At 31.9% G+C, this 17,469-nt stretch overlaps 1 protein-coding gene and 1 long non-coding RNA gene across 2 annotated transcripts; both read right to left on the bottom strand.

Moving 5' to 3' along the window:
* Window positions 1-7,773: 7,773 nt before the first annotated feature.
* On the bottom strand, window positions 7,774-12,245 carry LOC123007872. The gene is made up of 2 exons (XR_006412895.1): window positions 12,138-12,245; window positions 7,774-8,055 (listed from the first exon to the last, which is right to left on the bottom strand). It is a non-coding gene; the product is annotated as an uncharacterized LOC123007872 (long non-coding RNA).
* A 135-nt stretch (window positions 12,246-12,380) lies between these two features.
* On the bottom strand, window positions 12,381-13,470 carry LOC123006957 (homeobox protein Hox-B7a-like). The gene is made up of 2 exons (XM_044401917.1): window positions 12,930-13,470; window positions 12,381-12,879 (listed from the first exon to the last, which is right to left on the bottom strand). Exons 1-2 carry the CDS (start codon window positions 13,468-13,470, stop codon window positions 12,530-12,532), a joined length of 891 nt encoding a protein of 296 aa, XP_044257852.1. The 3' UTR covers window positions 12,381-12,529.
* Between the last annotated feature and the right edge of the window lie 3,999 nt (window positions 13,471-17,469).

The raw sequence follows: 17,469 nt of genomic DNA, 5'->3' as shown, positions 1-17,469 counted from the left end.
TAAAATGCAAATCAGGCTAAATAGTCATTTTATTTATGTCAACACGCACTAGTAACAACTAAATTTTTAATGCCATCTATGTAGTTACAACTTTATCAAATTAGCAACATTGACCTCAAAAAGCTCTTAATAAGTAAGTGTTGAAAGTTAAGATAAATATACCCTACTATAATAAAAATTTATCATGAACGTTGATTTATATATTACAAAAAATAAATTTATAGGTATATTTGTGTAAATATGAATTACAAAAATTGTCACAAAACGCCAAATAAATCATTATTTCTACGTGCATTTGCAAAAACTTTCATTAGTTTTTAGAAAAAAAATATGTTTAGGTCTAAAACTGTGGTAAGATTTTGATTGACTACAGGTATATCCTTAAATAACCTCATACCTTTGTGAGTTGCTAGATATGACATTATAAGATTGCAATTTGTTTAGTAATTGAAGCAATATAAAGCGTAAAAATTGAAAAAATATATGAAGCGTGAATAAACTGTAGTTTTATTGCTTTACAATTAAAAATGTTATTATTTATTTGAGTATTAAAAAAAACTAACAGTTTCTATGTTTTATCTTCTACTTCATGTAATTTTACCATAGAAATTTTAAATAAACAACTCTGTAAACCAGTAAGTAAATTCAAAATAAAATTTTAAAATACATAGTAACATTCGTGCAATGTACAGTTGCTGAATAAAATGTTATAAGACCCCCGTGAGTTGTATAACTCAGTTAAGTAAATCACTCAATTACGTCTTGTGAGCTTTTTTGCGTAAGTAATATGCCACAAATCCCACTTTTACCATAAATATTATTATTTGACGTCTATAAGTAGCTTTTCAGTCACTCGTACCTCTTAGGTGTCTTTAATCTTTACAAGCAAGTTTAAAAATAAATCTTTATCTGAGTCGTTACTTTGTAATGACAGCTTATGCAGGTGTACTTGGTGCAAATATTATCATCATTGCTGGTATATAGGTAACAACCAAGAAAAAAATACATCGATAATGCCAAAAATAAATATCTATCTAAATATTCTATAATAGTAGTAACACCTTCTGTTCTTCTCTGAATAAAAATATGTTAGGTTGGCACGTTAATATTTGGCCAGTTTATCAATTTATAAGAATACGTTGTACCTATTTATAGTTATTTATTCGACGAGTTTGAGTGTAAATCGGACGTTTTATTTCACGAGAGGGTTATTAAAGCACGAATGTTAACGAGTGGTTTATCATCCACGAGGTGGAATAAATGAACCAATTTACACGAACACGAGTTGAATATAACATTTTATTCTTCGAATTAGGCTCAACAAGACTTAAACTTGCTTTAAATCTGTCAAAAATAATCTGACGTTTTGTATTGAGAAAGCCAAACAGTTGTCAAAACTTCCTTACACGAGAGAAAAAGCGTAAATTTTGACAGTGTCAAATAATAAAATTGTTATTTTCGATGTAAGTGAGCTGTCAAATTATTTTTCAGTTCTGAGACCAAATTTTGCGGCAAGAAGCGAGCTGAAAATTTGAGGTTAATTTTGACAAATGTCAAATCAAGTATATAAATTGATAAAATATATTTAGTTATATACCATTTTCCACCTTATATATGTAAGTATCTAAGGGAACGATCATGAAAATATTTTTTTCTATACGCTTTTCTCTTCATTGTAATAAATTTTCTTATTTGGTTAAATAACAGTATTTGCATTTTGTATTGTGATTGTCCACGCTATGGGACAAGTACCGTTCGATCAAAAAAAAAAATTAATTAGACTAGGCGACTATTAATACACACATTGGCTGGAAATCTAGGCTGAAAATTTTCCACACAAACTGAAAGTGAAAATTACCATTCACCGTTTTCGTTTTGTACAACATTTTTGTAATAACTTGCAACAATAAAAATTTTTTGCTCTAAAGTGAACATTCAAAATGAATAAAACGCAACCTTGTGAAAGTTTCGGTTGTTGCCAGAAATCAGGACTGCCATCGGAAGAACTTTAATCACTGTATACTCTATTTTTTTTAATTGTACGATAGGTATATACTCTTTTTCAAATGAATGTGCATCAAGTAGGTTGTAGAAGTCTAAATGAATCTTTAATTTAAAGTCCGATTTACACAAAAAGTGTCATTAATGTAATTCAAAACAAATTTAATCACATCAATAATGACACAAATCTTTATCTTTGCTATCCTATGTTGATTACGTTGTTAATTTTAACTATATTTTGCTACATGGGGTACACATTTGAAAAAATAATTTTTAGGGAAGATTGTGTTTAGGATTGTTTGAATTTTCGCATAGTTGCCACCTTAAAATGATCCCTTTCAACGACTACTTCGATGCACATTAATATGAAAACGAGTATACTTAATACCTACCTATTCAAAACGAGGATTAAAATAAGAGGCAAATTATTATCAACGAATCGCCGCGCCGGTTGAATATACGTTCGGTAAGTAATAAAAAAAAATTGAGAAATTTGACTTTTGATGGTTTTTCGCCACTATTGAATTAAGAAGAACTATTGTCAATAACTGCTATTAACCGTTATTTAAAATAATATTTATTTAAGACGTTAACATTTAATATTTCGAATTGTAAAATTTAATTTTGGTGTGTTTTTTCCATTTCGGTGACATTGTTAATGCCATCTATCGGTTGCTGACTTTCTTTTATAGGTGTATAGGTAGGTATGTGCTAGGAAATGCAAAAAACTTAAACACATATAAAGATAATGTTGGTTGATATTTATTGTTATTTCTCATTTTAATTGATCTTTCATGATAAAATATCTCAAAGTCTAAACTAAGCGTTTTCCTCACACTTTTTCAGGTTAAGTAACGAAAAATCTGCAATTTTATAATTGTAGGACATTTCACTGTCTGTAATAAAGTCACATTATGTACACAGAAGGCGCAAAGGTCCAAAAATTTGCTTTTAACCATCACCCAAGTCCAAATTACTTTTTATTTTGTCTCCAGTTGCATAAAATGTCATTCATTAAGTATCCATTACTTAAATGGGTGCAGAATTTTAGTGCTTTTTAAAAAAGCACACATGTGCGTCCCTTTCACTATCATTACGATTTTTATATAAAGAAGCATATAACCTTAGGAGGTTAATAATAGTAAAGGATTCTAAATTGATATTATTATGATATTTTCGAGTCGGACATCAGCATCTAAAACGAAATTAATTCGGGGTTGGTCGAACTAATACACAATGGAATAATTAGAAATAACACATTAGGAGTTTTTTTGAAAAGATGTTGACAGTTGTGGAACTAATTTTGTTAGAAAAAGGTTTCAATATGTTACGCGGTTTTTTGAATTGTTGTCATTATTAAAGTGGCTAATGGTCATTTAAAATTGCTACAATTAGGATTTTTTTCGGGCAGGTGCTACTATTCAAGTTTGTATACCTGAGGCTTGAATTAAGTGCCAGAAAATTGACACAAATTTGCATAAAATAATCGAAAAAGCGATTTTCTTTTTTAAATTTTTAATCGGCGCCAAATTCAAACTGAAACCTCCTGGAGTGAATCTATTAATCATCATCGAAACTCTTCAAGCTCTGGTATAAATCAAAATATTTACAAGCCGAGCAAATATACTCTTTCATCACATAAACTCTTGATAATGTCATGTGCTTAATCATCCCGAGCTTAAAATAGTTTCCCAAACAAAACTATTGTATTTTTTCGTAAGCTTGCTAATTAGTAACAATTAATTTTAATAAAATTAAACTCAGCGAAGGTGAGATTTGCTCGCAACCGCCACAATATATTATTCACGCAATTATGTGATTCATAATGTTTATAATTTATTCTAATGACAAGCGAGATGCATAACTCAAAGCGGCATATTTCGTTGCAATTCATGGGTTTGTCGGTAAATCCGGTATTTATATGGCAAAATAAACCACAACTCATTAATAAAACACTAATTAAGGCTGAAAATAGTACATCATCTTCTTCTGGACGGTATTAGGGCCGCTAATTGGGGCATTATCACAGAAAAAGTTCACTTGACGTTCTTGAGAATAAATCAAAGAGCTTTTTAAAGGAGACCAAGAAAATGCAAAAAAAATGTTAAGTGGGAAATTTTGTTGATTTTATCAGTGCTGAAATTAAGTGGCAAAAGAACGACACTACGAGCGCCCAAGAAGAACGAAGCATCGAGATGAAACGTCAGGGCAACGCAACTACGCGGAACAGTGGATTCAGAAAAAATGACAAATATAAAAAAAACATTAACAAGAGCTGTTAATCGCTATGCAGACACAAATAAAAGTTTAGTGTTTTTCGTCCAAAAATAACTAAAGCCTATGTGAAACTAAGAGAACTGATGCAGTTTTTTTCTTATAGAAAAAAACATTCCAGTAAATTAAAACAAAATTAAATAAAATAAATAAATAAATTCGATATTTAGATATTAAATTTTTTGAAAAAAATAAATGAATATATTGAGAAAAAATTTAGTCCAACTTTTATAAACCCTTTAAGTTTACTGAAATTTTCTAAAGTCCTTAAAAAAAACATTCAATAGATAGATGTGCACTACTTACTTCTTTTCTTAAAAAAATAATATGTTTTTTCTGTTAAGTAAAACTGTTATTTTAATAAGTAGGGTAAGTGTAAAAGAGTTGAACCACATTTTGAGAAACCTGATGCTGTAACATTCTGATTTTTATTTCAATTTACACTACGAATGTTTTTTTTCTCATAGTATGAACTTTAAGACAACTTTTAAATGTAGCAAAATGAAAAACTTGTTCTTTTAAATACATAAAAAAATTATATATTCTGATGTGTAAAAGTCCATCTCTTGAACTCTCTGCGGCTCAGAGGAACCACTAATAGTTTTTAATTATCATTTTTTTCTTAGCAATGTTTTCTATATTGTTGACTCATATTTATCCATACATAGGTACATCTTTCGTAAATTTAATTTACTAATTTTAAAAATGTTGATTTTGGTAGGTCTCTAGTAAGGTACTGGATGCTGTCATAGACATCATCTAGTATCTTAGTCTGTAGTAGCTTGGTTCATCCCTATTTTCTTAATATTTATTGTCTTTTGTATTTTTTACAGTCATTTCTTCTGTATTTGGCGCAGTTCTGTTTTCTAATATCCACTAAAGATACTTAAAAAACTCTCCTCAATAAAGGTGGTTCATCTATTCCCGATGCGGGGAAGAGAGATAAATTACTCATAAACATTTGCTCAATTTTAAATAGAAAACTGTTTTTAGGTTATAATTTGTGTTATACCTACATTATATTGGTATGTTTTTGTATAAATAATAAATTTAAACTTATGGTGTAAACGGGTGAACTGAGACAAATTTACGTAAAAAATTTGTAAAATATGTACTTATAATTTTTTATTATGCCACACGTTTTTTAAGCATTCTTTTATAGTAACTTGAAACATTTAAATTAACATTGTGCTATGAAAGATTAAGCCCTAGAAGGGTTCCAAGTTCCAAAGTCCATCTCTCCATATGTTTCGGCTTTACCGTATGATTGTGTTTTTGTAAAAGTCAATGTTAAAATAACAATTTATATCACGAGTGGCTAAAAAAAGATTATAATTTTTGTCGTCAAGTAACAAATTTGAAATCTTTTACCTAGTGACAACTGCGAGTATAAAATTCACATTTCACAATTTGTTGTCATTCATTTTGGAGGTCCGGCTGGAAGCAAACTCGTCTCTACGAAATATTTCCTGATATACCTACTTAACTCATAATAATAACAATAATAGTATGTAGTTTTTTTTATTAAAATTGTTTACACCAGTTATATCTCGTTTCACATCAATATAACATATTTTCTTCTTTTAAATTTTAGGACCTAGTATTCGAATTAAATTTTTATTTTTGTGGTTCAGCTGTGCTTTGTTAAAGATTAATTTCTAACATTATTTAATTCTAAAAAATTAAGTGCCTATGTCTTGGAAACTTTAAAACCATTTTTCTATAAAGTGCCTTTTATGTGGCAAATACGACAAAGATTTATTAAGGAAAGTTGTCTTCCTACGACCATATACGAAACTAGATCATAACGCACAATTACATATGCGCGAAAATTGACAATATCGTACGAGGTCGAAAACCTGTGCGATTTGTTTTCGCACTGTTTGTTAGAAATCTAACATATTAAAAATTCTTCATATAATATATCCTAGCAAATTATAGGAAAAACGCAAAATTCACACTCGAATGTTTTGTATTTTTTCATTTAACGTATTTTTTTTGTATCCATTCTGAAAAGTAAATCGTTATTCAACGTATTTTTGTATCCATTATAAAAATGATCATTATGAAAAAAAAATATGTTCGTAAGAAAAAAAATATTTATGGTTGTAGGAAAAATAGTGTACAAAACTTGCGGGAAAGTGTCTAACGCACTCGCGGTATTGCCTGCACTCGGCTAACGCCTCGTCCGCAACTTTCCCGCTTGTGCGTTATTTATCACTTTCCGTGCTCGTTATGTAATATACTATTAAGATCAGCACTTACGGCCCTATACCAAATTTTAAATTCATCGGCCATCTATAATTTTTAATTTTTTTCACGATAAATGCTTTTTATTAACAAATACGTGAAAAAGTTATTTACCTATAATAATAATCTAAAAGTATTTTTTTATTTGTATAAAAGTATTACTAAAAATAAAATTCTTTGATTTGTGAAATAATAAACATAAAAAAATAAAGAGGCCTAGATGTTGATTCTAAACAACTTTTCTTAATAACTTTTTGCAACACTTGTATTTGAAACACAAAAGGCACGTTACTTTTCCGAAAAATTATGATTGATGAATTGACTTGAGTTTTGAAAACTAAAATTATGTTAGAACTTAGTCTTTAACCAAGCACGACTAAACCCCAAAAAATAGAAATTAAAATTGAAATTTTTTTATTTATTATTAGTCGTTTCACCTATCCGCCTATCCGGTGACACTGTGTGTGTAATTTATTTGATTTATAAATTGGCAGTTGTCATGTTGTCAGTTTATGTATAAATTTAAAACAAACTTTTTTTATTAGGTGCCTATACTAATAGTAATTTATTTTGCATAAGTTTCTTCATTTTTTTCTTCTATCTAAATAAATGAATTTGAAGCACAATCAATAATATAAGATAAGTAAATTTTCGTTCGAATTCTTATGTGCAGTGTGAAGTCATCACACCTGCAATCTTCTAATATTAATGCAGGTTTTATAAAAATTTGAATTTGAAAAAGTTTAAAAATTAAGAAAAAAAGTACAATTAAATAAATATCTAAATGAGTAAACAGCATCTAATAAATACGAGTATATTATAAAATTTGTTCCAAATTTTTGATTTTGGTTGATTAAGTATACTTTTTCACTGTTCAAATTTAGAAAATATTTTTTTTTAATCTTGTTTGGTTACACCCCGGCCATCGCTGATTAGCCAATAAGCGTCGTTAATCCGGTGATCCATTCGTAGTATTTGGTGGGAAAGAGTAAGTTTGAAAATGGCAGATCCATCTTGCGTTTGACAGGGTGGCCGGGTAATCCATCAGAGCTTGGTCCCAACTCTCTCCCTTCGCCCCTTGCTTTGTCCGACCCGCGACCCTCCTGTCAGGGTTAGTGGAACACGTCACTGAACCTATTATGTACCAATACACACCCCAACGCTGCATATTCACGGGCCGCACATCTGGTCTAATGGAAGTGCGCTGTTTCCAATATCTGAGAGGAATTGCCGCAAGAAAATTTCCAATACTTGTTGAAAATTTATTCAAAAATAATTTACAATTTTTCGGCTAGTTGTGAAACAATTTAGGGTGTATTGATGTTTGTTTGAGGCGTAACCATAAAGCGGAAAACCAAAAGGAAGATAAATATTCCATTACGGCTCACACATGATATATCGAACGGTGGACAATACAAACCATTAAGATAGTTCAATAACGATGATTAAGCTACCTCTCCCCCATTGAAAGATCGACCATTATCAGTCCATCACGGATCTGCTTCTTATCATGAAGGGCCACTTTCAGGTCTGGAACAAATCACAAATAAACTTGTCAAAAGTGCGTCTTTACGAAAAATTCTTGCTTAGAGAATATTTCATTAATTTGCTACCATGCAAAGAAAAATGATTTGTTTGTCCGGCCGACAAAAAGCCGCTCCTAATAATTATTTTAACGAAATAATTGACCTTTGTTCCATCTCCCGACACCTGCTCTTAATGAGATTACGCCGAAAAAATCGCAAAAAAATCGCGGATATTCACCTCAAAGGTCCAGTTTTCACTGGCGTTCAACTGTCAGTTGTTATTGATGATGTTCGTCAGGCGAACGATTAAATATAAGGGTAGACATGCTTGTGCCGATATCTGATCACTTATATTGTAACCTATTTTTATATTTGTTATGTTTTTATACGTGTTTACATTCTTCGGATATCAGTTTCAATGTTGTAAATATAAATATAGAAAAAATTCTTGACAGACTATTATTTATTGGAGACTTTTAACCCTATAGTTGATATAATTGTGCTAATTGGAGTGATGTTACGAAATCTGATATGTCCAAATGGGTACGGGTAGGCACGAGGTATGCAAAGATGTGGGTCATAAGACTACACCCAAACAATATGTGCATGCATGACAGGCAACATGTGGTTGCTTTAAATAATATGGTTTTTGTTTTAAAGACTCAGACAATTACATGTTTGTTCAAAAACCGATCTCTGTTTAAATATGTGACCTACTAAAACCAGCTTCCTTGATTTTTAAGAAAAAAATTATTTTTAATTTAGTAATTAACCAGAAACCATTACAACTATTGCCACATTTCGACATTTTGACTTTTGTTGAATTGTTAGGTTCACGTCCATTTTGAGTTGGGAAGAAACCTTAAAAAAAAACGAGTTGAAAGCAAAACGTCAGTGCATTATTATGCACCCATAAGCATTATCCATAGTGCTGAATGCGTAAACTAATAAACTTTTACAAAGACTAAATCAAAAGTTGTTACAAAAATGACAAATCAAGCGTTTCTTGTTTAAAAAACAATATCTGCTAGTGAAATAATAAAATAAAACAACAATAAAAAACTCTCATGCTTCATAACAAAGTTTAAACCAAAATTAGCATCAAAATAATTTTTTTTTAGTTTCGCGACAGATTAGAACTTCCAACGATAATGATCTAAAGCTTTGAGACTTCCAGGATTCGGCAACTCTTAAGCGCAGGCAAAAATCTCAAATTCTAATCTCAAAATTGTCGAAATTTAATACCTACCTAACTAGTTATTTATAAAGTAGGTATACGTCATTGTTTTTTTTTTGTTTTTGTTTACTAAATAAGACCATAGCAATTTTGTTATTTTTCTGACACGATAACAGTTAATTTACCCATAAAATAATTGTAGGTACTATATAAATCTCTACATAACCAAACTCTGTAATCAAAATTTTAATTTAATTTGCTAAATTATTGCTTTTTTATTTCAGTGCACCTCAGACACATAACATCTGGCAAATTGCTACATACAGGGTGATTTTTATAATTACATATGTATAAATTTTAAGAGGTGATGGTAGAAGACAAAAGATGCGAAAATAACTCAACTTGCTTAACTCAAATTCTCGTATTTGTAGTTTCTAAAATATAAAGAGTTTTAGTCGCCGAATAAATTTATATTTGGCACGCAGCCTTAAACTTCACCAACAAAAATTGTAAACAAATATGACTTCTGAGGTTAAATTTTCCAAATATATTAGGTACATTGTTTAACAAAAATGTTTTAAAATTATCCACAGATAAAAGTCTTTTTAAATTAAAAAAAATAATACCTACAGAATCATCACTCATATCACCCTAAAATAAAAGTTGCACCTTCTGTTATATTTCAGAAACCATAAACATAAACAATAAAACATGTTGAATTATTTTAATTTTTTTAGACCTACACTATCACCTCTTAAAACTTCTGCCCAACTAACGAGTGTATGTTTTAGATTTATTCTAAAAATTAAATGTTTGATTTTTTCAAAATTTTTCAATGCCGCATGCACACCAGGGTGCATTTCTGGTGTTAAACCAACTTCAAAAAATGCACCAGTATAAATCAGTATTCAAACAGCGTATACAAGGCGCTTTAATCACTGTTCGTAAAATAAACTGTAGGTAGTATAGCCGACTTTTCTGAAATTTCTTAGTTCGCCATAAAACTGACAAAATTTGATACCTAAATACTACATTCGCTAACATAACTACACTCGATTTTCCAATCTTACTATTTTACTTCAGTTACAGCTCCTATTGTCAGATAAATTTACGGCGGCTTAAGTGAGCAGACCGTAAATAATAATAATTAAGTATAATTAAAATGTAAAAGTGCATTTAATTTAAATTGTATCTAACTGGTATACAGAGTGTTTAAAAAGTCTTGGACCATCTCCTAGGTGGTGATAAAAGGCATCCAGCTGAGATAAAAGTTTCCATGAGAGAAAATTGTTTGAGCTTTTTTTCACGAGGTATACCTAGTTCTTCAAAGTTAGATCTTTGAGTTAAGTTCTTGGCCGTTTAGATCATGTATTTATTATTAAATTTAGTTAGCGACAACGACAGATCTTGTATCATTAAAGAGATAACTGTTAAAAAATCACCAATTTATGTCTTATAATGTACAAAACATTTAACAAACTAGCAAATTCAACAATAAATTAAATCAGACAAAAGAAAGAGCTAAAGTGCTTACATGATAATAATGGAAATTGTCAGTTTTTTTTTTAGAAACTACAGCTGGAAAAAAAACTGAATTCATTTTTATGCTTAGCTGCAAGTCTTTTATCATCATTCGAGAGTTTATCAGACAATTTTGAATCACCCTTTTTCGGTTTTTCGGTGATTTTGTAAACAATTATTGAAAGGTAATTTTCGTAGATCAGTATAAAAATTATATAAAAATTGATTTTTTGATTTTTTTTAATGTTTTGAGCAAAAAGTTCTAAAATGTACATTTCCGATTCTAGTCACACTAGGTACAATTAAGTTTAATATCCACGAATTTACCTATATGATTAGTAGCAATTTTTGTTTGCGCGTAAAAGTTGGCAGACCTTGTATATTGATATAACATTAATTGTGATGCCAAGACAAAATTAACACACTTTTCCATTTTTTCCACTAATTCAAGGCTCGTAAAAAATGTTTTTTTTATCCAATTGAATCAAATTCTTAATATGGTCGACTTTTGCTGTGGACTTTAATAAAATTTGTAGACTGAAAGTTTGAAAAAAAAATACACATTGTAAATCAAATAAAATACCTTTGATTTCCGGGCGCTTCGGTGAGATTACAATAAAAACAGTTTTATACCTTCAATTTACACAAAAACAATTAACTCAAAAAATGTTTGTCGTAAACAATACAGAAACAACATGATTATAACAGTATTTTTTTGAAACTTTTAGAAGAAGTTTTTCCGGCTAAAATAACACAAAATACGTCAACGTACTACACAAATAGATCTACTTAATAATAATAAGAAAAACTACAATAATATTATATAAATATGAGAATCAAAAACAAACAAATTATAGTTAAGTTAGAAATAAAACTAAAACAAAAATAAAATTCATATGTATCCTCTAATGTTGATAAACAAAACAAATTAATTTGAACAGTCCAAAACTCTGATTCGATCAAAACAAGATCCTCAATAGTTGTGGGTATCTTAAACACTTTAACCTTCAAGACAGTTATTATGCGCCAACCGTAATCAATTACAGTTATGATTAATGATAATTATATTTAATTTTAATAATAAAAACTTCCAATTCCAGACAGATCTATAGACAAATTTCCACTACAAGAAACTTCAATTTCCCATCAATTTTCCGAAAAAACCGGTAGAAACTAATTATTCTCAAGGCCACTCGTCGGCAATTACTTCAGGTGCTGAAACCTCTAACCCAACACACGTAACCATCGATAACCATCATCAAACTAATAAAATCAACACGTAGACAATTAACCACGCTTTAAATAATTCCCGCATAAAAATTGATCTCTCAGATTCATCACGCGAAACCGATCTAATCTAACTACAAGTAACAAATATGTCTACATACCGCAAACGTATCTATTTAACCATCCAGCACTAAAAACAAAGCAAATTCATCACACCGCTTTCGGTTATCTTATTAGATCAGCCATGTTTGATGCCACAGATGCGCATGCTTACCTGAAATGCAGCTGCAAGTCGAAACCCCAAACTTTCTCTCCTCGGAGGGATGAAACGAAATGTTGGAATCGGCGAATATTTGCCTGTCATAATATTGAAAGGGTGGGTGTCTCAAAGGAGCCATAAAGGGTTAGCCGACGAACTTATTCTTTTATTCAAGCTTCTACCTATACAATTTAACTAAATATTAGTGACTCTTCACACAAAATATATTATCTAGATTAATCCACGTATTTACAATCCAGTTTTGATATTTGCTCCAATTTATCTAATATAAATCTAAGGCGTTTCCGGGGGTCCCGGAATATTTTTAATTTGAGTCAAGGGTTTGGCACAGTCGTTTCTGTTCACATCGTTCATTGAAGTCTCTGCTGAGTGAAGAGAGAGAAAGTTAAAAGTCGACGTTACACTTTGCTCGCTAGTAAACTTTGTATCCTTTTTCGCTTTCATTCGCCGATTTTGGAACCAAATTTTAATTTGACGTTCAGTGAGATGTAATGAGTGAGCGATTTCGATACGACGGCGTCGTGTCAAATATTTATTGAAATGAAACTCTTTCTCAAGTTCAAGGGTTTGGTACCGAGTGTAAGTCTGACGCGTCCTTTTGCTTCCAGTGGATGAAGAGTCACCTACAACAATTTTTTGTATTTCTGAGAAAAAAACACTAGAGTTGATATACCATGGGTCTTCATCCAAGGGTAAATATTTGCCGGAGTCTCACTAACACTTTCTTCAGAAGCACTGAAATTGTTTTTGTTGTTGTTATCGTATTGTTGGTAGTCCTCGTATTGATTAAAAGAAGTTTTCTTGGTTTGTGGTCTCGTTAATAAAGCACGTAAAGCGGGTGAATCATCGTCTTTCTTGTCTAATTTATTTTCATCGAGTTGGAGGCTTGTTTCATTAATTAGAGTTTTATTTTCGGGATAAATACCTTGTTGACAGGTGTCGTACTGATTTAAATGTTGGGTAAAGTCATGATTAACCATCGGAGGTGTAATAGAATTGTCAAAATGATTTAAATATGGTTGATTAATGGAAAACCTGCAGCTTTCATAAATCGGTTCTTCTTTGACACTTTGATACATTTCACATCCATTGTGGGTATAATCCTGTTCAGTATTTTGATTTTTGTCACAATCACTGGTAAAGAACTGGTTAGTTTTGTAGTTTTGGTAGAAAGGATTTGCCCAAAAGTCAGTAAACTGTGCTGAAAGATTCATCTTGCACTACACTTCCAACTTGGTCAAAAATGGAATTGCGACTAAAGTTTGTCCTTGTCCAGGCACGTTCGGCTAAATGTTAACATTGTCAAGTATTCCCCCAAAAGTCGGGAGGGGTTGCGACCCCCTAAGGTTTGTCGCAGCTCTTTTATTTCGCCAGCTGCCCTGTGCAATGCACCCACCCCCGACCATTCACTGCTTTTTCATCTTATTTATTGCCGTTATAGAATGTGATTCTTGTGACCTCGGTCAGTCTTGGTACTACCTGCGTACCGTAAAAAATATAGGCCACGACGGACCTTCCGAGAACATCCAACTAGCCATTATACGCTTTTACAACACTCTGGAACAAATCTCCGACTTTACGACTGAGAAGTGATTTACAAGAGTTTAACGCTCACTTATGCTGATAGAGACGCTAGTTAAAAATTTCACAGGTCACAGTCTAACCTCATGTGTGACTTTCCCCTATGCAGAGCTTGCAACAATAGAGATGCGTGTGTGTACCCAATATAATGAGATTCAGTAGTCGATAACAGAACAGGAACCAATCACTATCGGCTCCGATCAGGGCTATTGTTCATGTGCACGAGCTCGGGGGGGTGGTTTACCGTCACTTTCAATATATTCGCTTATTGTAAGGCATTTTTGGGTTGATTACTTTTATTGCGATACAGTTATCAAACGGAATTATTTCATAACGTGACACCTATAATAGAATAAATGTTTTTTCGCTCCGCTGAGTAACAATTCAAGAGCCCTTCGTTGAATGTTGCGGTGGTAATTTGCCTAATAAACTTTCCTCAGGGGAGAAAAATTGCATATACAGTGATTCAAACAAAGAAGAATGTTTCTTAAATTCTTTTATTTTTTTGAATTTGTTGTCAGTTGGCCAAAATCGTGTTTTCTTATTGAAGTATCGCTTGGTCCTTGGAATTATCGATTAAAATAAAACATCCCTTGGTGCATGTTTACCCGCGCTATTTTGCCGGTGAGGGAGGAAAGTGAGTTCAGAAACCGTCATTTTGTGAAACATCTCGTTAATCATCGTGCCGGCCCTCGCTGTCAATCATTGCTGGGTGAAATTCGGTGCGCAACATTTAGCGATCATTCCGGGTGTTAATAGATTGCAGACGACAGAATTGTTTAAAACTCGACTTACATCGATCAGTCATCACTTTCGCTAAATAACACTAAAAATCATCGCTTTTACGACACCCCATACCGTAAAATTTTACCGTAAATGTTTACGGGTGTTGATTTACGACATAACTGCTTTTCAAAAGAAACGGAAAGTAACCCTTTTCCGACGTGGGTGTAAGTCGGACGTCATGGGGATGGATTTGAAGAATTGTTAACTATTCCAGACGTGGGTGGGATATAAATGCAATTTGATAGTGAAATATGTGGATTTTTAATTGAGAAAAAATCGGTCAGTTAGGGTCAGATGTGCCAGAAATTGATATTTAAAACATGACGGCATGGAAAATTAATTAATATTATTGTGAGTAGATTGATGGAATATCATGAATAATGACGTCATGACAGTTTGTGGATAAAATATATAATTTTCTTGACCGAATCGTTATTAATGACTTTGCCCTAATCATATACAGCAACTGTATACCCATACATTCATAACTCACACTAACACCGGCCACTTGGATGCATGATGTATTGTGCGATAGTCTATTTGTAATAAATTACGCGAGAGTTGGATCTACATTTTATTAACTATTTACAAATGTTGAACCACCGGTTCAATCAATTATTGTCCTAAAGTCAAAAATCGTCTAAAATGTCTAGATAAAAACACTATGTTACCACCGCTAATTTTTTTCATGTATTTTTACAATATTTTGTATAAAAGTACAGAAACTTAGCGATAAGTCTTAGTAGTTTGTCTCTTTAACTTTTGTGTGTCTTGTTTTTTGGTTTGGGCATTGTGTGTGATTAACACATCATAGCAATTCCACACAGTGGAAAAATCAATCCGGCGAGCCAATAATAAATGACAAAAATCGTCCATCCATACCAGTAGGTTATTGTCGGATTGTCGAGGGACGTCGGGGGTGAGGTGCGAGGGCGATCCGACAGGGCGGCTGAGAGAAAACAACCCGACTGTTGACGTTGATGGATTATATTTCGTACAAATGCCAAATTGTGAAAAGAAGAGTAGACGAACGGTAAAGCGCATACCGTGGAGTTGTAGACGAGCGCCTAACCACTTCCAGATCAATTATCGGCGAAATAATTGGGAAAAGAGCTCAGGTCAAGGCGGCAAACTCTTTACTTCATTACTCATATTCGCACACTCATGGCGGAGCTTGACTGGCCATCAATGACAGGCTTAGTTAAGCAAGTGACATGAGTGACAGCTGGTATGGCCGCCGGTGTTAGTTGAAATTCAGGAGGATTACTTGCAACTATTCGAAGAGATGCCGACCAACGGGAGCACCGAGCTCAAAAATGATAAGCAATTTTCTCAAACGGATAGAGCGACATGAGAATGAAACGAACAATAAGAAGATAAGCGCTATTTTTTCGATATGGAACGTCTAGCTCGATGCGAGGCTTCCTCATTCCGATTGTTCTTTAGCTGACTTCTAACACTAGAATGTCTTCTTCGTTTTGGTCGATTGCACTCTTTACACAACTTTCATCAACACCAAAAGTCACTTGCACTTTTTCTTTCTTTTCGAAAAAATTTAAAATTTTTTGAGTGAGATATCTGAAAATGTGTTCAATAAACTAAAAAATTATTGGCGGCCCAAAGGTTTGAAGCAATATTTAAGTTATAGAACAAAAATAATATTGTGTTTATATACTACATTGGCGGACACGGAATTTTGGACGATTGGTCATTCGACTGACATAAAAATGTAAAACAGCCCTTAGACAACTAATCCCATTTTTGGTTTTTGTAATTTTTGTCCTGATAGCTAGAGTAAAAATAACAGCAAATCATAATAATTTAGTAAACATATATAAAAACACGTGTTGTTAAAATAATTGTTTCGGAAAATCGACGCCAAAAATAAATTTGAACTAAAAGTTTCAAGGGAGGTACAAGAAATAAAGTAGTCTTGCACAAAAAGTACATCTTAAATTGGTTGAAACATATTTCGGGCACTAACTAGTCCCAGAAAATCGAAGAAGCTTCACTTCCTCCATCACTTTTACTTTTTTTTTCGGACCCGAAACATGTTTCAACCAATAGACCTAAGCTTTAATTTTTGTGCAAGACGACTTTATTTCCTGTACATCCCTTAAACCACATAAACTTGCACTTTGAACTAACTATGAAGTCCTTTTATTATAAAACTGTCAGATTTTAGTTTCAAACTTCAATCATAATGACAATAAAGCGTGGCTTACATTGACATTTTTTGAACTGACATAAATTTGATGTCCAAAATCCCATGTCCGCCACTGTATGTAATAGAGAGTAGCACAACTTAAACATTTTCATTTAATAATAAAAAATGAAGAATATACAGGGTGTGCGAGAACTCGCGCCCCAGAGAAAAATGTCATGTAAGATACCAGGAACATGAAAAAAATGGAAAAAATTTTACATTTATTTTTTGACATGTGACATTTTTTTATGTTTATTTAATGATACTGATAATTTTGTATATGTTTTTTTCGAATTATTTAGTAAAGGTACCAAAATTTTGCCCATAAAAGCCACAAATAACATTAACCAGAATTCCAAATTAGGATACAGCTTCCTTGTTTCCTCTTCTAATAGCCTGTAGCATAAAAACTTGAAAAATTATTTTTACAACAGAAATAAATAGACTCAAAGTGCAAAATTGAAACTCTCATAACTTCAAAATTTTTATAGATAGAATTAAAAAAAAAAACATGTTCCTGTTATCGTACCTTACATGGCATTTTTCTTTGGGGCGCGAGTTTTGGCGTACTCTGTATATTTTACTCTTGCTGCAACTTGATTTGAGTTAAGTAACAAAACAATTTTTTAAAGCAATGTGC

This window comes from Tribolium madens, unplaced genomic scaffold, assembly GCF_015345945.1.
Source record: "Tribolium madens isolate multiple individuals breed KSU strain unplaced genomic scaffold, Tmad_KSU_1.1 Scaffold_3;HRSCAF=73;Tcas5.2_LG2, whole genome shotgun sequence".
Classification (NCBI taxonomy): Eukaryota; Metazoa; Arthropoda; class Insecta; order Coleoptera; family Tenebrionidae; genus Tribolium; species Tribolium madens.
This window is presented reverse-complemented; position numbering and strand designations above follow the sequence as displayed.

What these genes read in the sequence shown, in the direction of transcription:
- LOC123006957 (XM_044401917.1), bottom strand. Translation starts at nt 13,470, where the DNA reads ATGAATCTTTCAGCACAGTTTACTGACTTTTGGGCAAATCCTTTCTAC. An exon ending in CCCTTGGATGAAGACCCATG is followed by an intron (nt 12,880 to 12,929) that starts GTATATCAACTC and finishes AAATTGTTGTAG; the next exon opens with GTGACTCTTCATCCACTGGA.